The following is a 26,742-nucleotide window of genomic DNA, read 5'->3' as shown; positions in this document are numbered from 1 at the left end:
GCTCGGAGTCCGTTGAGGTACAGTAAGTGCCGGTGCTTTGTGCTGTCGGGCCCATCTGTGTGTCTCACGCCCTAATCACTCTTTTTATCCCGCGCGGATAAGAGACGGGCCGCCGCTCTCAGAAAAGCGCCAAAGTGCTTCAGGAGCTATGAGGGGGCGCGGGGTGGGGGTAACCATGGCGCCGTCCCACCGCCGGATCCTGCATTCCCACGGTGCTTCCAGGGGCCCGTATCTGTTTCTAGCCCGACTTTTCCGTAGGGGGGCGCACTGGTGGGCGATGTGTATACAAAGAAGTCAACTTATCAGGCCACGCCACTAGTGTTGGCCCTCATAGATGTCGGTCTGCCCACCACAAAGCTGCCACGTTGAAATCTCCCTCAGTTGCTAAAGGAGGCTGTGACCATTGTCTAATAAATGTATGTTCAAAGCTGTATTGTGGAATGAGAAATGCCCCCCTTACTGATATTCAGGTAATAAAATACATCAATGTCTCTTGGCGAGTCTCTCTGGCGCCACTGTACACGCTGCGCCCAGTGGCGTATCAGGAGGGGGGTGGTGGGGCGCCATATACTTGCCAGTCCCTCCCCCCCCCAACAAGTTCTGCCACCTACTACGCCACTTCTATTTACGCCCCCCCCCCCCGTTATAAGGTAAGCTCCGAAGTGAGCATGTAAAACGGGTAATTTTGAAAGTCGCTAATTGGCGCGTTTAATCGTGTGTAGCAGATTCATTCATAGGCCTTGTGTGTTCTCTGAGACTCAGTGTTAGGGAAAGGTGTTTAGTAGTTAATGGTGTATTGCCTCAGTCAGTTTCACTGTATTGTTACTAATGACCACTGTCTATGAGGTCGCCCGAGTGGGCGAAGCAAAGGTATGCAGTCCTAGAGTGCGGCTGGAGAGTCATGGGGGCATTGCATCTACTTTGACTTTCATAGCGTCTGTTGACCAAGTTTTCCCCTGTCAGTTAAATACTAAACCCTCTCGCCCACCATAACAATGCAGGGTGGGAGGGGAGTGGCTAGGGCAGGTGGATTAATTTACAAATATATTCGAAATTCTCCCTTCTTTATTGATGTGAGCACAAACACGCATACACTCACAGCAATGCATATTGAAAAAGAAGAACTACTCAACATATGAGCTCTTACACCTGTTTTTTCGATTATCAGCCCTCATGTCTAACAAGTAATGGGATCTTAGGTGAGAATGATGGCAGCACATTCCTGGGAGAGAATAAAAGTGACACGTGGAAATGTTATTTATTCATAAGTAAAAAGAAAAAAAAAGAAATGTCATGAGCAATGCCAATAGCTCTAACTTTTTCAAAGGCAAAACCATTGCATTGTAAATGCTTGTTTCAGCTGTAAGCAGGAGCTTGAAGCAGATCCCTTATTTCAGCTTTAAATGAGGTTTGATGTTGTCCTCGTGCCTTTTTTATGCATGCCTCGCATGCAGCACCCTTAGAAAACACACAGCCTGATTTCTCCATTCCCGCTTCACAATTTGCATGAAAACAACTAAGAAGGCTGTGGCGGCTCTGCAGCTGAGTCACTCATGCGCTAAGTGCCGGACGTGACTCACGAGCACTAGCAAAGCGGATTTCAGTGGCTGTTATAATAACGGTTGATGTCGTGTGTGCTTGCGTGTGAAATACAAGTATTTTTGCAGCTCGGCTTTTTCTTTTATTTACCCTTCACCCTCCTGAAATGAATCGCCCCCTGCTATTCTGGTACTGAGAATAAAACTCTCCTGATGGTCCTCGCTCTGCGGGGCATGCAATATTTGTGCTGTAGCACGTGAACTGTCGTTTCATGGACCTCCGAAGGATGAAAGTTCGAGCTTGCCCCGCCCTGATCAGAACCGGGATGTAGCTCACAGTCTTCTGGAGCGGGTGCATTAACCCTCTCTGCTAGTTCAACGTTCTTCTTGGATACTATGAACTGGTCAGGTTCAGTACCAGTGCACAGAAGGCAGAGCATCGGCTGTGTCTTTTGCGGTATATGTACTCTGCCATGGTCCTCCTGTGCATGCACAGGATAGGGGTTTTAAGGAAGAAAACAGAGAAGGGAAAGTAAAAAAAATAAAAGACGAGTGAGCATTGGACTGAAGGGGAGCAAACACTCCCGCTATATAATTGATGTCTAGGTGACGCGCAGCAGAAAAGTGGCAAGCAGTGATTGGTATAGCGCTACGTTGTCATTTGCAGTGATTCGTATAGCGCTGTCATTTTCGAGGGTCTGATTCTTGTGTGCAGCCACTGTTGGCGATTACACCTATCCATGGTGCCCTTAGTCAACACTTTGCCAGACAGGAGCCGCGGAGAGCAGGTAAACCCCACTTAGTTACTTGTATATAGCGCCTCTGAAACGGTCGCAATAGTATGTATGTTAAGTCGCCGTCATCTTCAGCGGTGGAAGAGCCATGACCCTTCCCTCTCCGAGCTGTGAGGCACATAACTCGCACCCGCAGTGTGGATAGCTATAAAGCACGGACCTAGCGCCAAGAAGCATATATTGGGTTGAGGTAGAGAGGATTGTGAGGTACAGCAGAGGCCGAGGTTGAGAGCAGAGCAGGGAGGTGCACAGTGAGGGGAGTAGGGAGAAAACGAGTTGCGGTAGCCAGTGACAGAACTAGATGTAGGCACAGAGTGGTGCAAAGAGATGAGGACACAAGATATATAGAGGCGGGGTAGAGCAAGCCATCTTGGGAGATCGGTGAGGGAGGTGAGGTACAGAGGGGTAAATACACTAAGATTCAGCAGGTGTAGAGGGGGAGAGGTAGAGATAGGTGAGGCAGAGGGAGGTGAGGTACAGATGGGTAAATACACTAAGATTTAGCAGAAGTGGAGGGGGAGAGGTAGAGATCGGTGAGGGAGGTGAGGTACATAGGGGTAAATACACTTAAATTTAGCAGGTGTGGAGGGGAAGAGGTAGAGACAGATCGGTGAGATAAGAGGGGGTGAAGTAAGAAGAAAATACATGATAGAAATATTTCTGTTTAATTTGAGACTGGGGGCGAGAGGGTTAAACTTGGGCAGGCTGGGCAACCACTCTTTGGCGCTCTTTACGACTGGCCCAGTAAACTGCAGCCACATGCAAACACCACAGGGTCACAATTATACGTGTGTTAGATGGCATCGCACCCATAAAGTCCAATCCCCAAATGAAATGTGAGCAGGTCCAATGTGCTGAGATTTACTGGGTACAAATGTCCAGTAAACACTGCAACGCACAGATTTACAAGCATTTCTTCCCAAAACCAGTCAGATTCATATCTCACACATTTTACGTTTGAGGGAAAGTACTTCCTCGTAGGATTAATTGCAGATTCTTACTTTCTAGGGGTTCAAATGCACGGTCGAAATTTTTGTTATTTTGGAGTTAATGTTTTGGCCGAAATTATTTTGATGTACGTGATGTCCAGTGCTGCTTCTCCTCCACTGATAATCCACAGAATGGCTATTGGAACAGATGGCACCTAGAAATCCTGCGAGTGTGTACCATGCCATCAGGGTCACTGGAAGTATGCGGCAGGGTGGGGGTCAAATTATGTGGCAGGGTTCAGTAAATTTTGTGGCAAGAAAATGCAATTTAAGCAGCACTACGCAGCACATTTTCTGACAATATTACTTCATTATTTTGATAATTTTAGGCTTCTTAACACTGCCTGGGTATTAGCTGTTCCTCAGTACCAAATTAGCAGTTTAATATGGCAATAAGCTACAGAACGTGACCAGTCAACCTTTGCAGAGGGCCTTCCCCTGTGTGGCAACACGGTTCGCTGTGTTTTTAACGTATGGGCACAATGGCGGCTGCTTTATTTTGTCGTATTAGCATGTTTAGCGTGGCTCACGCTTCAGGGACACCGTACTCAGCTTATTTATTTTAATTTAATACCAAGCAAGGCGCACACTTCATGGACACCGCTCTCGGTTAAATTTATATTTTTTAAAAATGTAATACCGAGTGGGGCGCCCGCGGTGTCCCCGCTCTCGGTTAAATGTATAATTTTTTTAAATGTAATACCGAGTGGGACACCGCGCTCTTTTTTTCTACTTAATGAGCGCAGCGCAGACACCACGCTCTGCAATGCAATAGGTGTTGCTTTTAGTATTGTAAATGACAATGCCTTTTAATTTTTTATAAAAGGCATTGCCATTTACAATGCCAATAGCTCCAAAACTCGCCGTTGCGAGACCTATTGCATTGTAAATGCTTGTTTGAACAGCAATGAAAAAACACTACAATGGGACATTTGTGAAACGCAAATGTGCTCGAAACTACTGTTCAATCACACAATCGTGGACGTCGATTAACTAAAATACCAGGAATAGTGGAAGTGACATGATGCACCCTCTCTCTAACTCAATGAAATCGCAAGATGGATCAATTGTCCTACCCTTAGCTCCTCAGCACCCTATTTCCTGATTCAGTGCAGGGTGAAGGGCAAGTCTAGCAAACTGTAGAGCGCATAGCGCGTGCTCAGAGCTACCTTCTGTTCCTGTAGCTACCTACATGTTCCCAAAGACCAGGGGTAGTAAGGGCAGGCCCAGATGGGCCAAGAAAAGGCCAGGAAGGCTAGCCTGGTGATCCCTAATTTACCTCCATATACAAAACACAGGCAAGTCTTGTAAGCTAGGAGGATTCCGGGGGAGGGGGACAACCCTAGGTAAAGGATCTCCACAGTAAAATAGGCAAACTATTGGATTTAACAACAGTGTCATTTATTTTTTACCCGTAGGAGAATGCCTATGAAGAATAACACATTAATGGCTCTTCATGCATACTGTCCTCATGTTATACAATGCTGTGCATTAAGAAAACAAAATAGAAGATATTTTTCACAATACAAATAAATATTCTGAATCAAGACGCATTTAAACATTTCAAACTACTCTCGACATTTCTAATCAGTCTGTAGTGCCGTGAGGAAAAACACTTCCTTAATCCAATCTGCTAAAAAGCTTTCAGCATTTCAAAGAGGTGTCAGATTCCAAATCTATCCTAACAAGTAGTAGGCGCCCTCTACTAGCTAAAAAAAATGCGTTCGCCTTGCTCGAGCAAGCAGCAGAAAAGGCAAAACAAGCAATGGGGTCGGGTTGGTGAAGGCAGCAATGGATGAAGAAAGTGGTGCGCACGCGTTTGGGAGAGCAAGCAGCTCATCTGTTTTCAATTATTGCGCCCACGTCTGGGCACGATAATTGGAAACAGATGTGGCCCATGCGCGTAACTGCAAGCCTTAGGCCATGGGCGGTTACACTGGCTGGGAAAGGCGGGACACGCGCCCGCCTTTACCCACTTGCGTGCTTGTGAAATGTCCTGGTCAGCTGCAAGAGGTCGTTTTCCTATTGCAGCCTGAAGCTCACTCACCTTCCTGGATGAGGTAATAGCCACAAGAAAGATTGTTTCAAAAGACAGGAGTCTCAGAGGAGAACTATGTAAGGGTTCAAACGGGTAACCCTTCAAGAAAGTCAAAACAAGATTTAAATCCCATTGAGGCATAACAAAGGGAGAAGGCGGACACCTATTGGTAAGGTCCTTAATAAATATCAAAACAATGTGAGATTTAAACAAAGACAGCTGATCCGGCAAACAAAGAAATGCCGGCAAATAGCTCTTAACAGTAGCCACAGCACAACCCTGCTGAGCCAATAAAACTGAAGAACAGCTGACAAGTGGGCCTTTAAAAGATCAATGGACCTCTCACCACGCCATTTAACATAATTTGACTATCTGTAGGAGTAAATAGACTTAGTGGAGTGTCGCCTGGACGATAAAATAACATCCACCACATCCGGCGGGAGAGAGAAAGAACTCAGGTAGCCCCGTTCAATCTCCAGACATGAAGGTTCAAGCTCTGGAGGTGGGGGTGTAGAACCTGCCCCTGCGACTGCGAGAGGAGGTCTGCCCTGAGAGGGAGACGGAGCAGAGGGTGCGATGAGAGGTGAAGTACATTTGTGTACCACACCCTTCTTGGCCAATCCGGGGCGATCAAAATAACTTGGGCCCGGTCTTGGTGAATCTTCTTCAGAACCCAAGGAATCAAGGGTATGGGAGGAAACGCGTAAAGGAGTTGTGAGCTCCAATTCATTTGAAACGCGTCCCCAGCGCTCCTTGCATCGGATTCTGGAGACTGCAGAACAACGGACAGTGCGCGTTCTCGTGAGTGGCAAATAGGTCCAACCGAGGAAACCCCCACATCTCAAAGATGCGATGGACCACCTCCGGATGAAGCAGTCACTCATGATCGGCCGAGAAATGCCGACAGACTGTCCGCACGAACATTCAGTACACCGGCTAGATGATTTGCAAACACACAAATCTGATGGTTCTGAGCCCAGGACCAGAGTCACAGCGCCTCTCTGCAGAGACGATACGACCCTACACCTCCCTGTTTATTGATGTACCACATCGCGGTAGTGTTGTCCGTCAGTACCTGAACCGACTGACTGCGAAGGGAAGAAAGGAAAGCCTTTGGTGCCAAACGTATAGCCCACAATTCCAGTAGGTTGATGTGAAGCAACCCTCCTCTGGAGACCAAAGACCTTTGACCTCCAGATCCCACAGATGGGGACCCCACCCTAGAGTGGAAGCATCCGTGATCACTGTGTCCACCGGCGGAGGAGGCTGAAAGGGCTTTCCTTGAGACAGGTTGCCCTGCACACTCCACCAAGACAGCTCTGCTGTAGCGTCTCTGGAGATTCTGACTGACTCCCTGAGATCTCTGTTGTGCCGATACTAATGCCTGCGGAGGCTCCACTGGAGTGCCCTCATGTGCCAGCGAGCATGACTGACCAACAGAATGCAGGAAGCAAACAGACCGAGCAGGCGAAGGACCATCAGGACCGGAACAACTGCTCCATCGTGAAACAAAGGAATCGTCTCCTGAATGTCGAGAATTCTTTGTGGAGGTGGAAAAGCTCGACATACAGTAGTATCCTGTACCGCCCCTATGAACAGGTTGCGCGGAGAGGGCACCAGGTGAGATTTGGGCACATTCATTGAAAAGCCCAAGTTGAACAACAGCTGAGCGGTTACTCGCAGAGGATGAAGCATCATATCCGACGACTCCGCCTTGAGCAACCAGTCGTCGAGGTAAGGGAAAATCGGGAACCCCAATTTCATGAGATGAGCTGCCACCACTGCCATCACCTTTGTGAAGACCCGAGGTGCAGTAGTAAGACCAAACGGTAGGACCGCAAACTGGTAGTGCTGTGACCCTACCATAAAACAGAGATACTTCCTGTGCAACTTCAGGATTGGGATGTGAAAATACGTATCCTGCAAATCGATCGACACCATCCAGTCCTCTTGCTGCAGCACCAGAAGAACCTGAGCAAGGGTCAGCATCTTGAATTTCTCCTGTTTGAGGACCTCCTTCTGGAGAAGAAGCAAATGGTCTTCCGAACAGAAACCTTGGCAAGGAGGGTAAGGAGGAGGAAACTCCCGAAAGGAAAGGGCATACCCATTCTCTACAAGGTTTAAAACCCAAAGGTCTGCCAGCAAACATTGGCACTCTGACAAGCGAGCAGCAGTACCCTCCTGGGCCATAACAGGAAGAGAGTAAACCTTGTACACCTAACACCACCCACCGGGAGGAGAAATGGTTGACACACAAGGCACAAAACCATAAGTGGTCACATGCCCCTAGTCTGAAGGCATGAACCAAGAACGGCAATAGAAGTAAGCCCAAGCCTCATAAAAAGTACTGCAGAACCAGGTATAGAACTCAATACTGCCTGTCGTAATGTACCACAATACTCCGCAATGGCCTTAGGGTAGAATCATTTAAAAATCTGACAGAGAAAACCCAACTGTCTATACTAAACTAAAGACCATCAGACAAAAGGTACTGGACATGCAGTGAGGAAGTTCAAAATAGTAAGCAGCATGCTACAGCCCAATTGGTATTTGCATGGCACATTCTACTACTACATTCAGCGGTAGGGCGCACAAAAGAAGTAGAGGTGCAAACCACTGACTAACAATAGAATCGCCGAGCCAGAGGCAGTTCTCACCCACCGACAACAGGAGACCATGGAGGAAGAACACAAGAACCTTACGTCTGAAGATTAGCCCAGACAAGGCCAACCCAAAGGACACGAGGACAGAGATATACCCATAAAATGGCAGAGCTAAATATCACAGAAATGACCAATGAGAAGGAAGAAGTCAAGATAGGTGATAATATACCAGCCAAAGCTTACAGGATCTATGGAAGGGACTCCACCAAACCCAGGGCATTGCCCCAACAATATTAGGCAAAGAAAAGTGCCAAAAATCCAGCCACAGACACCAAGAAACCCCACTCAATAACATACAAGGCTGCATAAGCACTAAATCTGTGTAAATGGGAGCGTGAAGCTCAGAAGAGACCCCCTCCAACAATAATGAGGAACTCCTAAAGCAAACCAGATCCCCTTTGGCACAAAGGAACACAGAAGGGTGGTGGTGGACGGCAATAAAGCTTCAGCATCCAGCAGAAGCCCTGAACAACCATTAGGATGCCTGCACAACCACTGTAATCTCTATACAAATGAAACCAGCTGCACATGATCCAAATGAGTACGCTCCAGTCTGCACCTCCCCAGGACATGCTCAGTCTCTGCTCCGATGGGAGTCCCACAAGTCTGCAACAGCCTGGGGAAACCTGGAGGGAATCTAGCAAGCACTACAGTAATGCGACACAGATGCGGCTACCGAGCACACTGTGTTGAGACCAGACCTAAGAAGCTGTTCAAGATCTGGAGGCAAAGTAACTATCACTGCGATCTCCCAAAGATCATGGTTGGAGCAGGCCAAGAGATTAGTAGCGTTAGAAAAGCATAAAGCCACTGCAACAATTGAGAACGTTTTCTTTACCATTGCATCAAGTCACTGCCATCTCACATTAGATGGACCAGATTAAGACCCAAGTGGAGAGATGATAGCAACCTGTGACCTAATGGGAATCGCCATACAGCATATTCAGGCTTCAGATTAGAAGACAGATACCAGGGTGATCAGCAGTAACAGCGCAGTCAGGCCGCTGACCACTGTAGTGAATGGCTAACTCTAAATACATGTAATGGCTCCGTCAGTGTCAAGTTTAAGGGCAGCAAAAAGAGGAAGGTGTAGTCTGGAGAACCTTAGTTAACAAAATTATCTTGACAGCTGTCAGGGGTAGCAGAAAATTCAAGACCTCTACAAACTTGCACAGAATGTCATGCAAAGAAGAACTGTCATCCAATAGAAGACCTGAAGCTCATTCAAGTTCGACTTGAGCTTCTGACTACCAGCCACTGGAGGCATTAAAGGACCAATAATAAACACTGAAAAAGAAAAGGTGAAAAACGCCTCCTTCACATCATCCATAACCTCACACACTCTCCCTAAAGCCATACAGAATGAAGTTGAGGATACAGAAATGTGAGGACAGAATTCAAAAACTTGAGATGCGAGAAGACATCACCAGGAGGAGTCCCCAAAGCTCAGCTTTATTCTGGCAGGCAGGACAGTCAAAATGTGAGGGGCCTGGTATGGCCCTGCGCTGGCACCATCGACACCAATGACGTAAAAGCTGGCTAGGCCTTAGGAGATACAGTGCATTGCTTCAGGCCGGGACAGAGCCGACCAGGTGATCAAAGTCAACCTGCAAAAAGGCAGAAGCCAATGGAAGAGGGCATAAGCACCGAACACGGTGAAGCTGACAAACTGCTCTAAGCCATGGACTTACAATTGGCCTGGAAACACCTTTGGGCATTAAAGCACGGAAGGAGTCGCAGGTTGCCTGAGAATCGCCAGCATGACCTCACTGAATGCTGCCACTTCAACAGGGTCAGCACCAGATACCAGGGGTGGAACTGGCTGTACTGGCATAGTGTCAAAACAGAGTTGGGTACTGGTGCCCAACCTCTACCACAGCCAAGCAGCAGTCAAATCCAAAGAAGTTGAAGTTGAGAATTGAGCTTAAACAGACTACCTACCCAAAGGTTGAGAGAGATTTTAGATGATGTCAGGCAAGAGGAAAATATCTCTGCTGGATATAAATAAAGTCTGAGGGAAAGTTATCTCGACTAAGATGACAAGTCCTCAAGTTTATCTTGGGGCACAGGATCCAGAATGAGACCAGAATTGACCGTGCTTACACAGGCCTCCACCATCCTTTGGAGAACCACCTGAGTATACAGGGTCAAGGAGGCACAAAACACTAGAGGAAAGCAGAGACATTCCTAACCAAGGGTGTCAGCGACAGGACCAATTCCAGCACTGCAACTCTTGAAAATCCAAAGAAATCTTTAGCCCATATCCAGTACGTATCAAAGAAAGAGGCTGTTGTCAGAGTGCCTGGTGGTACAGATCTGTAACATCACATCCGGAAAGGTGTCTGGGAGCCATGTTGCCCATTTACCAGTGCAGGAGAGCTGTTGCAAACTTTCCAGATGCAATTTAGCACTAGTGGAGGTGAGGAATCTTTGGTGAAAGTTACCTATTTATTTTGACTACGCATTTTTTGTGTCTCAAAAAACTACTGAATGATTTACACAAATTCACAAAAAGGATGCATTCTGGTACAAAATTCACTTTCACGCTGCCAATGATGTAACCTCCTACAGCTGTTTTAATGCAGCAGAGACACGCCGTTGCGCAGCTGCCTCTAGCACCTCTCTGTCTCAGGTAGGTGTTCGAGGCCCTTCCTCCTCCCGCAGGCTCCTGCCTTTGCATCATCCCTGGTGGTGCAGTGGGAGAGCCTTGCTCTTCTGCTGGTCCACTCAGCCAGCCTATTTTGTTTTCTGTCTCCGTTTGTCTTTTTCGGTTTGTCTGGTTTCTGTTTATTGTGCTTATCTATCTGTTGCCTTTTTATTCTTTTTTATCTTTTTCATTCTATTGTACCTTGTTGTGTCCTTTTCTTGCCGTTTTCTCACCGATGCTGCCCCTGCGGACCCTCCCCCCTGCCGGTTCCCACTCCCGCCTCCCAACTGTGCTCCGTCCTTCGTCCCCAACATAATGGCAGCCGCACCGCTGGCATGCCGAAGGCACGCCAAAGGCAAGCCCGCCTGAGTCTGCCACGACCAGACCGGACCAGCGGCAGGGATCCTGGTTCTCAGACTCCCCACCGCTACGCCTCAGCTGCCCTCCACGCACTCAACCCCGGAAGAAACAACAACGACCAGCTGTCGACACCTGACACCACCCACGGCCAGTTTTCCTACCGACACCCCCGCTGAACCTTCACAAACCTCCAAACCCCCACAGCCACCGCCCACCCTCCGGACGCCAGCACACCCGAACCCCTGAGATGCATCCTCCTCAATGTACATTCCCTGCATAGACACGCAGTTGCGATCTGGGACCTCCTCAACACCCTTTCGCCAGACGTCACCTTCCTCATGGAAACCTGGACAAACTCCGCCTGCACCCCTACATCACTACCGCCATCCCTGACGGATACAAGATCCACAAGAAGGACCACCCCAACCACCCAGGAGGAGAACTCGCCATTGCACACAGTAACTCCCTACTACTCACCACTTCCAGCACAAAACTCCTCTTCCCCCATGGAACACCTCCATTTCCAGATCCAGACCAGCCCCAGAACGACCCTATGTGGCACCCTCGCTTAGAGACCTCCCGGACCACGAACCCCGTTCATCAAAACCTTCATTGACCTCATCGCGCCCCACGCCATCGCCTCTATGGACTACATACTGCTCGGGGACCTGAACTTCCACCTCAACAACATCAGCGATCCGATCTCCAATGCCCTCCTAGACAACCTCGCCAACATCGGACTGAAACAGCTCTTCACCACCCCTAACTACAAGGGAGGACACACCCTCGACCCCATCTTCGCAGGAGGGAACAACATCCACTTCAGCCACACCACGCAACCCCTCTGGACCACTGCGTACACTTATCCTTCGATAAAACCACAGCTCACAAACCTACACCACGCCCTCTGTGGATAAATTGGAGCAACGGAGGAGCACCTCAATTTCACCCTCAATCACCATCCCCCTCCCACCATGACCAACGCCAACTCTGCAGTCAACGAACTACACAGGTAGATCACCAACTGCGCAGACGAGCTTGCCCCCCTTCGTAACTCCGACAGACATCGCCCCAGGAAAGCCACCCGGTTCACCACGGACCTCCGAGAATCGAGATGCTCCTGCTGACTTCTCAAGAAAGAATGGAGAAACAGCAAAACCCCGGAAGCCCGGACCACTTTCAAGAACGTCATGACAGAATACTACCATCAAACACACCAAAAGGACCTTCATCCAGGACAAAATCCTTTGTGTTGCTGGAGTTGGCGAGGAACACTTCAGCATCATTCTGGAACTCACCAAACACCCCAGCGAACCCTCAGACGTCACACCTTCCCAGGGCCTCTGCAACAAACTCGGATCCTTCTTCCATCTCAAGATCAAGACCATCTACAGCAACTTCAACGAACAGACACCAGACACCGAAACCACACCTACTCCCAGCAACGACAGCCAGCCTACCATCTCCGCCTGGACCCCGGTCACCACCGAAGACACCGTCACAACAATGAGCATTCACTCAGGAGCCCCCACAGACCCCTGCTAGCCAACACAGCTTCCACATAGCCGCCGCCACCATAGCACTCGAGCTACGATGCACCATCAATGTTACCTTCAAATCCAGCTCATTCCCTGACTGGAAACGTGCAGAAGTCAAGCCCCTCTTCAAGAAACCGTCTGCAGACCCAACAGACCTACAAAAATACAGACCCATCTCTCTCCCCTTCACAGCTAAAGTCACCAAGAAGATCACCAACATCCAGCTCACGAACTTCATCGAAGACAACTCCATCCTTGACTCATCCCAATCCGGATTCTGCAGCAACAAGACAGCCCTCCTCGCCGCCAAAGATGACATCCGCACTCTCCTAGACCAGGGACAGACGGGGGCCCTCATCTTACTAGACTTCTCTGCAGCCTTTGACAATGTCTCTCACCGCACTCTCACTGCACCCTCACCGCCAGACTCCACGACGCTGGCATACAAGGAACCGTCCTTGACTGGGTCGGCTCTTTCTCACCGGCCGAACCCAAAGAATCAGACTGCCGCCTTTCCTCTCCAAACCTGCAGAGATCAACTGCGGAGTACCCCAAGGATCATCACTCAGCCCCACGCTCTTCAACATCTACATGGCCCCCCCTCGCCGCCATCATCAGACAACATGGACTCAGCATAGTATCCTATGTCGATGACACCCAGTTCATCCTCTCTCACACGAAGGAACCCAACACAACCAGACTAAGCTTCCAGGAAGGAATGAAAGACGTTGCATCATGGCAGCAGCTATTGAAGCTTAACTCTGAGAAGACAGAAGTCCTCATCCTCGTACCCACCCCCTCAGCATGGGACAACACCTGGTGGCCCACTGCCCTCGGCAACCCCTCCACACCCACGGACCTAGCCCGGGACCTCGGCATCATACTCGACTCCTCCCTCACCATAACCAGACAGATCAACGCCGTCTCCTCCACCTGCTTTAACACCCTCTGCATCCTTTGCAAGACCTTCAAGTGGATTCCCCCAAATCCAGAAACACCTTCACCCACACACTCATAACAAGCAGACTGGACTATGGAAACGCCATCTACACCAGAATCAACAAAACCCTGCTCCGAAAACTCCAGACCATCCGGAACACCACTGCCAGATTCATCCTCGGCACCCCACGACAGGACCACATCACCCAGCACCTACGAGACTTCCAATGGCTCCCCATCAAAAAGAGAGTAACCTTCAAGCTACTCATTCACGCCTACAAATCGCTCCACAACACCAGACACCAATACCTCAACGAAAGAGTCTCCTTCCACGTACCCAAGAGATAACTCTGCTCCGCCGACCTCCCTCAACGAAACCCTGCGCAGCCATAGAGCCAGAGCGGGTGGAAGAGCCTACTCCTACATGGCGGCAAAGACCTGGAACAAGCTCCTGCTCAACATCAGACGTTCCCCCACTCTGCGCACCTTCAGGAAGAGCCTCAAGACCTGGCTTTTTGGTTGAATCAGAGCTGCACGTCCTTCCCCGCCTCCCCCCCAGAACCTTGAGACCCACACGGGTGAGTAGTGCAATTCACAAATCCCTGATTGAACATTTACATTGGCGTTTTATATGCACATCAAAATCAAGCCTTTGAAACATTTGGTGCTTATTCATTAAACTTGTCTAAAGTACTGTGATTCCAAAACCCATCTTTGATTGATCAACAGTCTAAACCATTCTACAGGGGCATTAGTAGTGCATTGGTAATGTGCATATCATCAACATTGTATTCCATGTACAGTTTTTCTAATTAGCCTAGATTACGTTTCTTTGGTAGCTATACGTTATGCACTATGATCACTCGGTTATCAGAAGCACAGTTAGGAACACACTGAACACATGCAGGCACAAACAAGAGTTTCCTAAATTTGGGTGAAGCTTAAAACTCTATGACAGAAGTAAGCACTTAAAGCTGCATCATTTAAGCACAACTGTTTGCAATTGCCAATAATTTATTGAATATATATCCACTGAAGGATAGGGTTCGCAATGCAAACAGCTTAGTTTGACTAAAGTACAAGGAGTTTACATAAAAGAGAGATACTTCACCTCATTGCCATCCAAGAAAACCTGTTCTTCATGTGGTTCAAGTTTAAATTTTCGCTTAGTCTCCTTTTTCTTGGGCGTTCCTGGGGTTTCATCCTGAGACTAAAAACAAATATGAATGGAGTAAAAAGGTATTTTTAAAAAAGCATATACCTCAATTGTTTTATCCAATAAAAAAAAACAAATATGTAAGAGGCTGTGCTCAATTGAAAATAATAAAGAAAAGTATAATGTGAGAGAAACTGGAAAGCACGGCCAATTCAGAAAAATGGAACTTGTATATTTCTGTAGACAGAACGGATAACTCAAAAAGAGTCATTCTCAACAGACAAGAGCACTTTACCTGTTCTGCTTACATGAATGCCATAATTAAAGTAGTGAGGTAAGATAAATAAACCTGCAGCGCAGATCATGTCAAAGAAGAAGAGAGACTGTGTATTTTATCGGCCCATAGAGTTACACATTCTTTTCCAGCAGCCATATGAAGAAATGGTAATGTACTTGTAGTTCTGATTTTGCACTATTAACTAATTTGCAGGAATCAATGAAGATTCCTAAAAAAAGGCAGAGCCAGGGCTAGAAGTAACTATTTCTTCTGCTTCGTAGGATCTTCACTGATAGTCATAAATGCTAGAATAAAGTAGCAAGCTAAAGAATATCATGGTCCCCATGGTTCTGGAGCATATGGAATAACTGTATGCAAAATGGGAGAAAAAGCAAGAAAGTGCAGATAGAGCGTCAACTAAAAATGTCTATTAGAGATGCTTTACCAGCACTAGAGTCAGCTTCGGGATTTGAATCGAACAATGAAGTGTAGACAGCTTTCCACATAGCTGCTTTACAATTGTCAAAACGAAGAATGTTTCCCCACCAGTTTGTGAAGGCAGCTTACCCTCTAGGGGAATGGGAGCTGTATCTCTTTGGTATGAGGTTATTAACCACTTGATAACACAGCTCATATGCAGGGTATGATACAACGGGGAATTGAATGTTCTGAAGTGGCCAGACCATGGCAAATATGACTGAAGTTAATTAAAAGTTGGGAAATGGAAGAAAACTTCAGGTTTTATTCAGACTAAATGTAGCGGTATGGAAGAATGTCATTCTCCTGACAGGACTGTAGCCTTTCTGTTGGCACCATAAACAAAACACTTCCATTTGAGCGAACAGCAAGCCCAAGTCTCAGGATGCTTAGGAATATCCATGCGTGACTAAGGAAGATCTGGATGTCTGTATTGTCTGATATCAGGAGCAATGCTACCAAATTCAAGGACGTCAGGTTCAGGTAAAAAAGATGACCCTGAGATCTGGTCAAAAGGTTTAATTTGAAGGCAAACCTCTGGAATGGCTTGATATACATTTGTAACATATCCAGATACCACTGCTGCCTTGGCCAGTCTGGAGCAATAATGATTAATGTTGCCTGACAACTCTGAAGTATTAATACAACTGTAGGTATCACTGGAATCGGAGGAAAGGCATAAAGAAATGTAAGTGACAAGTTTATTAAGAAGGCATTGAAGAACTATTCTGGGTCCAGTAGTCTTGACGTAAAGTCTTAGTTTTTTTTTTGTTTTGAGATGTGAAAATATCTCCAGGGCCTTGGCCAGGGCTCTGTAATTAAAGGTGGTCTACTTACCAGGAATCCTAAATCATGAAGCATATTTTCTAAGCTGAGCCTGAGAGGAAAAATCACAAACGAATTCCAGTCTATACTACCATAATGCAGTCCACTTGATTGCTCTTCTGATAGTTCTTTGGTTAAAGAGTGAAGGCTCTCAATTTCGCTACTTAAATGGTGCTCGGCTGTCAGGAAATGTTGAAACTTAGACAAGAACTGTTTAAAACAAATAACGTTCTTGGACTGACTTAAAGGTATTATCCATCTTTGCTTTCTGAGTTCAACTTCTATGATGGCTGACTCAGAGGGAGGAAAAGAATATGGTAGGTATCAAGAATACAGCCTTTGTGAATGTTTGTTTCTAGACCAAAAGCTGAAAGGATAGGTGGAAAGGTTTGTTTGTAGATTTCGCACAAATTACTTAAGCTAATTAAAATGGGATTACAAGCAGTACATGAAATGCCTTCATTCCTCAACTAAAACTATAATGCCCAGCAGAGTTATGAGATCTGGTGTGTGCTCTTATTTACCAAAAACATTTGTCCCTCACAAAGAGAGGAGACATCTGGGCAGCCTACACGAAGGGTCTGCAACCTAGTAACTACTACTTTTTAAATTCATGAAGAAAGTACTTCAAACAGAGTGTACCCAATGAAAGTTCCAAGACAGATCCTGTGTGTTGCACAATCTGTAACACAGAAAGGCTTGCACTCCACGGGTGTGTTTAGGACAAATTATTTATTCTTGATTATATATATATATATATATATATATATATATATATATATATATATATATATATATATATATATATATATATATATATATATATATATATATATGAGAGAGAGAGAGAGATAGAGAGAGCGAGAAGGAGACATACTTAACTTAAACATATTTACTTTTCTGTGTAAAGGCATGTGTGGTAAAGGCACATTTGTGCTAAAGGCAAGCATGATAATGAATTGCGTGGTAGAAGATGCGTGGTAAAGGCATTACGTTGGAAATATCAGCATTGTAAAGGCTGTCTCCAATCTGAGACACTCGTAATAGACCCGAAACAAGCCTCACTTGGCATCAGGGAGGAACACATGCTACCTAATCACCCTGCTGTAAAGTAACGGCTCTCATTGTTGCCAGGAGAGACATAATTTGGCTATGTAAGCGTAGCGAATCTCGTGCCTTGGCGCTTTGGAAAGTTGGACTCTATTAGGTGCATGCAAGCTGAATGAATTGTGTATAGGGTCCATGGTTGTCAGCGGAAATTTGACATGGTATGGGGCTCATGGTGGAAATTCTGAGAATTGGACTGATAACATGGGGAGCTGGCACAATCAACCCGGCAATGTTATTCTGATTTTATGAAATTGCAGTTGTGTGATTCTATGGTTTTGAAATGTTTCTATGTTCATATTAGTGCTTCTTTGTTGAAAGCACAAAAATAAAACTTTTTTTAACTCAATTGCAGCATGTGTCGTATATTTTGTGTAGCAGCGCTGACAAAAGTCTTAGAGAAGTGTATGTATGTAAACACTTTTCATAAATATGCAGACAACAGCCAGGCAATAAGTTAATGCTCTCTTCTCCAAACTTAAACTAAATTAAAGAACAAGGACACTGGTTCACCACTTATGCCCTGCAATGGACAGTTGATCACTTGGATAACTTTTTTGCTTTCAGATTTGTGGAAGCAAATTAAGGGTGCGTAATAACCTTGCTGAAAAAAGAGTTGATGTAGACACAGTAAAAAGAATTATTTTCTATCAGCCCCTTTTAGAAGAATTTGAGTCAACATTGAAATTCTGTTCTTAATGCCATGGTTACTCTCTCTGCTTTTCTTAAATACTAATACCATGTATGCATAGGTACTCATTAATGACTCAGCAGTATTTCCGCATTCCCAGTAATTCTAAGCTACATTTGCTTTAGAGAAAAAAATACTAAGGTCTTGGAGTACCAAGTACACTTCATTGGTCCAGTGAATTCTTCCTGTGTAAAGGATGTCTTCTTGTCAAAGGTACCTAGTAGCTTGTTGTATGGAGTTTTAGATTCCGAATAGAATTTTCCCGATGCATGCCCTTATATAGGTAAAATTCACGTTGCCCTTATATAGGCATAGAAATCAAGCCCTTATTTAGGCGTAGCCCATGCAACCCAAATACAGGCATGGCTACTTCCATCCGTTCACCAAACGTCACAAAGATTTCTTGGAAAACCAGCTTAAGCCGTTAGGGACTTCCCCTTGCTTGAATATTGATTTCTCCAAGAACTCAGTTAGTTTTACAATGAACATGTATTCCTTAGGGGTTCATTCATGTTGTTCATCTGCCCGACTTTACGTCAAAGATGTCATTCCTAAACACCTTCAAGGTATACATATACCTTCACTTGCTATGGCAAAGCATGGTGGTTCGGAGCAGTTAGACGACCTACTTGCCCGATGCAGCTCGCTACAGCAAGTGCTGAAGGAAGCCGACTCTCCAGCTGACGCACTGATCAGGAAGCTGCCCTCCTCTGCTGAGAAATCCAGCTCCAGTGTTTCCGACTCCCCTTGCGGGGTGTTGGGAAATCGTGTCCCGAGAGAGATATACCAGACCTCCTTCATTCTAAGGTATGGAACTGATAAGAACCTAGAGAAACCTTTGGTAGATTCTTGGCAAAACTAAACCTATGCTAAAGACCATACTTACTTCTTCCCACGTAGTAGACTTAGGTTAGGTACATTGGGGTAGGCGTATTTTAGAAGCACCAGTTGAGTATTTTAGCCTGTGTTATTTCTGTATGTATTTTTATATGGCTTAGAAACCATACAATCCTCTTACAGTATTATTTCATATTACTGTTTACGCTGTACGCATTATACTTTGCATTCTGCCTAACGATTGTAGCAGTTTACCTCTCTTGCATGAGAAAGAAGACTGTTCAATAAATCCTTTTTATTGAAAACGCCAGTCTCACTATTTCTCTGCAACTCTGTAGAAATGAAGCATGCATGATTGACTGAGTGAAATACTTATCTATTGTTTCCACGATATTGAAGATAGTTATTCCAGTCCTAGGGAAACAAAGTTGTCATGTTTATGCGGTTGTCAGAAACTAATCCCTTCTTGTGAATTCGAGAAAGTTTCTAGTGACCTCTGAGCTAGCTGGCACTCACAATTAAGTTTAGTATATTCGATAGAGACCTACTGACATAAGCCCTACGTCATATCTAGAGGATATATTATTTCAATGCACAGAGCCTATTGGGAATATAGGAACTACACTACAAGCTAATGAGAGGAAAAACTGAAAGAAAATGTCTTACTTTCTACACTCAGGCCTTCTTTTTTTTGTGTAACAGGGTTTATAAAACAGACTTCGTTAAGTGTATACACATGATCACTATTTTTTCCGACCTTAAACTGAAAATAAATGTATTAATGGGCTAGGATACTGATTCACACCAATGCCCTGCAATGGATAGCTGATCACTATGAAGCTTTTTTGTATTCAGGTTTCTTGAAGCAAATTAAGCGTGCATAGGTACTGTTCTGGAAAAACAGTTGATGCGGACATAAGCAGCCAATTGTTTACAGTCTACCTTTTTTTGGAAAATGTCATGCATTTTATGAAATGTAGAGCCTATTTCAACCTTGAAATCGTGTTCTCAATAGGGTTCGACCTCTATTTTTTTACCTTTAGTTAAGGAGAAGATGGGATTGTGAGTGAGCTTGAAAAATAGATGGGATGCCCAAAAAGTCACGAAATAGAAGTTGTACCCTAAGAAGATGGTCTCCAACTACCAACTGGATCGAGTCCTTTCTCAGCTACCAAAAAATGCATACATCATTCCCATACACAGGTTTCAAATGGGGCAAGGTCCTTGAAGGTATCACGGTTTCTTATGCAGCGTTGAGTTTAGGATAGACCCCTCAAGATACTGTATCTCCATTCTGTTATCTGTAACACCAACTCCACAGTTCACACTGAAAGAACAGACAGTTTAGTGACTTTGTTGTAGATGTCTATGTGGAAATAGTAGAACTGAGTCTCAGATACTGAAAAAAAAAACCTTAGTTCTAAACTCACGATTGTGACCAATTAACGGCCATCTCATTAGGACTCTTTTTGATCCGTGCTAAGTGCTATATAATTCCCCTTACTCCTACTCTTTTTGTTGGGCCTTCTGACATCTGCAGCCTCAACAACATTTTAGGGGACCTCATGAAATACTTCTTGGTTACAAATAAATTGTGGTTTTGGGAGGTTGATGGATTTACAAACAAAATTTCCTTCCTGTATCAGAACCCTCAGAATGAGGACTGTACTACCTGAAGTTGCTCAACTGTCGGGAAATCCATAATTGGCCCAAATGCATCTATTATGGTATTCCATCATGACTCGGTGGAATGCATTCATGCAATTATGCTTTCCTCAAGTTGTCACTCACGGTTTCACTTTTATCACCTATATTGAATTTGCCAGGGATTGCCTCTCACAAATATAGGGCTAGGTGAAGGCACCACATTTCCTTTCTTAAGTGGTTTACTAGAGGAGTGCTGACAAGCAGAGGTTTCTATTCTCCTGACATGCCCAGAGTCAAACACTAGGTGTAGAGTTGTGAGGTAGACTAAGCTCTCCAATTGATTTTCATGAACACTCAGCAACTGATATTATCATGCAATTTAAATGGCTTTATTCTTCTCACATTGACTTCTACATTGCAACTTCATGTCCAGAAGAGATTAGGAGACTGTTGTCATTTTGGGAGGCAAGTCTGTGAGAAAAGGTTTTAGTGGGGTTTCTGTAGTTTGGGGTGTGGGAGTAGGGAGTGATTTTTTTTTAATTGCAAAAATGTCTACAGTGCCTACATCTGGACGACTTCTGAATTTTCACAAGTCCCGCACCTTTCAGTATTTCCTTAGCTGTCTGAGAAACTCCTAATAGCAGGACAAGAAGAAGTGACGATGGAACGTGCATTCAAACTCCAACGTGTATAAACTATGCTTTATTCTATTTTCACAACTCACTCTTAGATCCCTCCTATTTTCATAGGGTAAAAGGACAGATTTGTGCACTTTCCAACATTTAACAGATTCATTTTGTACCCATCTGTGCCATCACTTCATGTGATGTTACTGTTTTGATTGTACATGGCTTTCAAGAAGGGCACCATAAAAAGCTTTTAGAAGCCTGAGTATGCGCTTATGTTTAAAGGTGATCCAAAATCTTACTTATGTTGTATTCCTCTATCCAGGCTAGAAGATGTTATGCCTATTGCTGAGCCCAATTCTTTCACAACGGCAGATGTTACGTGTACAGAAAGCATAATTAATAGTGCCCACAAGCAGCTGTGAACATTTGTTATTGCCTGTATATTTTTAATGATTAAGAATAATGATAATTCAAAAGCTAATTTCGAAGTGGTGTCTGGAAGCGTTTTTATCAATTGAAATAAATTAAACTTGAAAGCGTTCATCAGTTTGGTGAGCATATCAACGTTTTGCAAATGAAATTAAGAAATAGATTACCTTTTTACTTTCTTCTTTTTCAGTGTCCTTTTTCTTCTCTTTATCCTTCTTTGGCTTGTCATCCTTCACAACTTCTTTTTTACTTTTCTTTTCCTCTTCTTTGCCACTGTCATTCTTTCCTTTCTCTTTCTCCTTTTCCTTCTTTGTGTCCTTTTCAGGCTTCGTCTTCATCACTTTCAGAGCACGGTGAAAGAACTGCTTCTTCAAAAGCCTTAAATGAAGAAAATAGCAGAAATCAAAATCAAAGTGGCACTGCGTGAGAGGGATGTTGTAACACAGTATAGCTCAAATCTATCATATGATACCAAGTTTGGAGCTGCAAATATCACTAAACTCCTGTACGCCTAATTTTAGTAAGGAAGAATATTCAGCTTGCTATAAACTCTAGCTCAATCCTAGCCAACCCTAACAGATATTTCTTTTTTGGGATTGCACTTTAATGTCACTTTCAACAACTTACTGATGATATATTATTTTTTTACCCCGCAATGGGTTAAACAGAAGCTTTTTACAATTACTATTTTCCCCAATTAATATGATGCTCAGGTTCTTAGTAATTTACAAGATTACTCTTAACAGTAGTCAAATAAAATGGAGATTACCTCAAAGTACTCCTTGCTTGTTGGATGCACCATAGTAACTCCAGATGTGGAAGACACACCTTTGCAAATATTACTTAAAGGCCCTCCACTTGATCCCCAACTCAATCCACCACACTTTCGATCAAAGACCAGAAAACGAAACCAGGAAATGTTTTGGGACAGGGCACCTTCAAATCTAGCTTGAACATTTCTTGTTCAAGAAATTGAAAAGTAAAGAGTTTCAGAGTATGGGACCATAAACTAAGAATCCAAACAGTTGTTTCCAACAGAAGTATTTTAGGAATGTAGAGAAACCCTAGGCACCTGGATCACAAAGTACAATAGGGAGTACATATAGAATTTTTGATGAACCTTACAAGACACCAAATTTCTAACAAACCAGAACATGAAACATAGCAGCTTATACTTAATACACTTACACACTGGGAGCCAATGAATAGAGCAGAAACCATCAGATTTTGTTTAAGCAGTAAACATGCACCAGCATTCTGAACAAACTCAAGAATGGCCTATAATATAATGGAAGCGCAACGAATAATGCATTCGCAAAAATCAATTTCAGATTAATCAGAGACTACAATACCAACATAGGTCTGCCTCAACAACTAATTTCTGAATACCAGATAAAAATTAACTTGTACATAGTCCATAAAAGGAGGAGTGGATGGTAGCCAAGAGGCACACATACTAAGACTAGTCAATGTGGTTTTTGCCATATTTGCTCCTATCGCTGGGGAGACCAGCATCCTCATAGCAATTTTTAGTCAGGAATGAAGAAACCTATTCTAAACAACATCAGTTAGCCAAGACCAGCTTATAGCAGATATAAGATATACAAGACATTAGCATATCATTTTAAAAATCTAATTTTCACATTGAATCTCCTAACTCAAATATTACAATCTGATACAGCCAACTGTTAGAAATATCTACCAAAACTATTCAATACAGAGCAGCATGTAGATGTTTGTCAACAACACGGCCATCAGACAATCCAGTACAATTTGACAACCTAAAATTACCAAATTGGTATATGCAAAACAGAATTTACATAAAGCGAAAGATAAAAATAAACTCATCAACGTAATAATCAGTAAGGGAATGTAAGACAACTAAGATTGGTTAAAATACATACAAGTCCTAAAAATTAATAATGTATGGTTAGTGTATATATGCTGACATTTCTATACTTACCATGTGTATCATACTTTCTTTAATACAAAAGAGGAAGTTAGTGTCCAGTCCAACAAAGGGATTAGAGAGGGACTCCCATCACCCACAAGATATATCAGAATTGGAACCTTGAAACCTCAGGAGGAGTACATGCAGGCTCGCAGTCATCCCTACGGAATGTCACCATAAAGTGCAGCATGTACATGGGTCTCAAACAGACCTCTACTCTCCCGACTAATATGAATGACAAGGAGACCCTGTTTGCATGTGCCCACAGACCATAAAGGCAAGTAACCTAAAAGGAACATTAACCTGGGCAACCAATGGGCAAGCTCCCCTAGTGCCACAGGTTTATTTTAAAAAAAAGGCCCCTGCCCATTGGGTATGGATTAGCAGGCACCACAAAAAGGCCCCGCATAACATGGAGCAAAGTGGCATCACATACAGTCATTCAAATTAAGTGTACAGCTGGGATGAAGACCCACTCATCAGAGGATGGCTCTGATGAGAAACAGAAAAGCAGAAGGATGAACACCTGCAGTGGACTTGCCAGATTGTTAAGTACACAAGACGAGAAAAGGCATAAGCAAGAAAAAACAAACAAAGAAGCAGAACAGCATAGCTTTTCAACGTTGTGCAGACGATTTTCGCTAAGGGCACTACAGCTCATTTGTTAAGAGACGTGGCTGAGGTCTGATCAATGTCAGCATGCAACTGCCTACATACTGACTCCAGTAAAGTACAGTGCTTAGTGTAAATCAGCCACTCCCCCAAAAAAAGATGCAACAGAATATGTGACCTAGCTCTATGTACAGTTAAAGAAGGGTATGACAGTCGTACAAGAGGAATGCTCACACAGAACACCCTGGAGTATAGAGGAACTTATAAAGTATAAAACACTTCACACAACCACAATTCAAACTTTTTTTTAATGTTTTGTAAGTACAGTGGGTGAGAAATAAAACGCTTACTATATAATCCTATTCATCCATCAGCCACACCACCAGCTCAGATGCCATCTTGCAGGACTGACTCATAAAAAAAACTAATTTCCCTGATCAGGTATGAGGTAGGAGGAGCAGAGAGGACGCATTATACCACTCAGCCTGGCCCAACCAAGTCAGTCGAGCCCCTCTTCAGCAGAATGAGTCAATCAAAAATTGCCCCAATGAATTTTGGATACTGTCACTGAACAGACAGCATTTTTAGAGGCTTGTCACTACCTTCAAACACCTCAGGAACATGAACACAGGAGAAATGTTTTATGTTGAAAAGGGGGTGTTTTTGCCAGGGTATTTACCCTTCAGACTGCAAAAATATATTTTTTGGGCAGCAAAACCAAGGGATAAATAAGTTGCGAATTAGAAGAAACCAAACAAATACCTTCCTTATCTATTGCTATTCATTGGGACGGGTTTAAAAGAGAAAACAACCAAGGCCATACCTGTTGCAATAGTCAACAACCGACTCTCTTGTCGTAAATAAGGCTTCTTCACCTTTTTTAGCTTTTGCCCATTTGGAGTCCATCAGGCATTCCACTGCTTTCGAGGCTGCAAATACAAAAGTCACGGCATATAAAAAGCTTAAAGTATTGTATTTATCTCACGGTTTGCACAAACTAAGACATTTTGTTTTCATGCCAGCAAACTGAATTGCAGGTTCCTGTAGAGGGCTAAGAAATCCAGAGTAATATTTAAGGACCCGTGGGACAAAGCAGCAAGTGAAAAATTACAGGGGTCCTCTCTCTGCTATATAGGTACACATTAATGACTAAGCAGTATTCCTGCAACCCTAATTACTCCAAGCTACTTTATACAATCATTTAAAACAAGCATTGGCATAGCCAATAGGTCTCGCCTTTGGGACCTTATGAGTGTTTAGCCATGCAACAGTTGATGTTGTTGAACGAAGGATATTGTGCTGGATAACTAAACACTCATAAGGTCCCAAAGGCGAGATGCCACGGCACGCTGGTGGTGAGGTGGTGCTTTGCCGGTGCTGAGTTAGAGCTGCGCTGATGTTGAGGTGATGCTGCACTGGTGGTGATGTGGTGATGTATGAGTGCTGAGTATCTAACATAACAAGCTCAGTTAGGGGGGATATTGCAGTCTGCATGTAGCGGGCAGTGGTGCCAGGGAGATTCTTCAGCTTGAGATGGTGTTTCAGGGATATTTTAAAGATGCTCTGAGGAGACGCACAGGCTATGTTGAGTTGAAAGCTGTTCCAGTGTTACGGAGCCTGCAGTGGCAAAGACCTGAAACTGGACGAGGCTCCAGATGATGTCAGGCAATGATTGCTTTGTGATTGAAGGGGGCTGGCAGTATTGTAGAGTGAGATGGTCAACGCCAGTAAACGAAGTGCGTCCTGGATCAGGCCCCTTTGCCAGCTGGAACACCTTCAGTCAGCTTCGGTACCTAGCCATTAGTAGCAAGTAATCTGGGACCTGTAGTTTTGATTTTCAGCTATAAGGATGTGCTTCCGGGTCTCATTTCCAATTGCTGAACAAGGAGCTGTTGAGAGGAACACTGATAGTATAGGGCCTGTTGGCAAACCTTAAATGGGTGGATTTAAACGTGACACAAAGCAACCCAAAGAGAGAGTTAACGTGTTCAGCTCAACTCAAGCGACAACAACAGCATTGCACTCAATCAAACCGCAAGCACAAAAAATGAAAACAAGCGTCAAAATACAATGCAAGAACTAGCGCTAAGGCATGAACAGAGGCATTAAGGTACCAGCTAGCATGCAGCAGCACATTATCAGCTGAGTTTGTTTTGGGTGTTGAAATAGTGGCCCTTGCCCTGAGCAGTAGTGTCTGTTCGGGGAGGGGGCAGGGGGTGTTGATTGATGTAAAGTGGCAGACGGTCAGAAGATAAACTGCCCGAATGTGCTCCCTCGAACGGGAAGATCTGTATCTTGACTGCAGGGACAGTAAGCACAGCACGAAATAAGCAAACATAGCACACAATAGAAATATGAAGAGCATCTGCGAGCCAGCAGTCCCTCCACTCCTATTGGCCCAGGCACCGCCTGCCATGTCTGAGAAAGAGACCATCTGAGAAAGTGACTAGGGATGTTTCAACGAGGCGGGCATTTCTAAGGCAATGAAATTACTATAACACGCAATTTCCCATTTAAGAGAGAATGCCCCTGTTTTTTCGGCAGTTGCAGTGACATTCGCCGCACGTTTAACGTTTTCCTGAAGTTCAATAAACACAT

The 26,742-nt window shown here is 44.5% G+C and overlaps 1 protein-coding gene across 1 annotated transcript in view; it reads right to left on the bottom strand.

Annotated features, from left to right (window-relative positions):
* The window catches only part of SEC62 (SEC62 preprotein translocation factor), a 135,985-nt gene that overhangs the window by 33,604 nt on the left and 75,639 nt on the right, over positions 1 to 26,742 (bottom strand). The window contains exons 3-5 of the mRNA XM_078666083.1: positions 24,968 to 25,073; positions 21,749 to 21,959; positions 14,618 to 14,716 (exon numbers count right to left, since the gene is read on the bottom strand). Coding sequence (XP_078522209.1) covers positions 14,618 to 14,716; positions 21,749 to 21,959; positions 24,968 to 25,073 — 416 coding nt within the window. The remainder of the gene's footprint in view (positions 1 to 14,617; positions 14,717 to 21,748; positions 21,960 to 24,967; positions 25,074 to 26,742) is intronic.

This window comes from Lissotriton helveticus, chromosome 11 (assembly GCF_964261635.1).
Source record: "Lissotriton helveticus chromosome 11, aLisHel1.1, whole genome shotgun sequence".
Taxonomy (NCBI): Eukaryota; Metazoa; Chordata; class Amphibia; order Caudata; family Salamandridae; genus Lissotriton; species Lissotriton helveticus.
The sequence above is the reverse complement of the archived record's forward strand: the minus strand, read 5'-3'. Positions and strand labels throughout refer to the sequence as shown.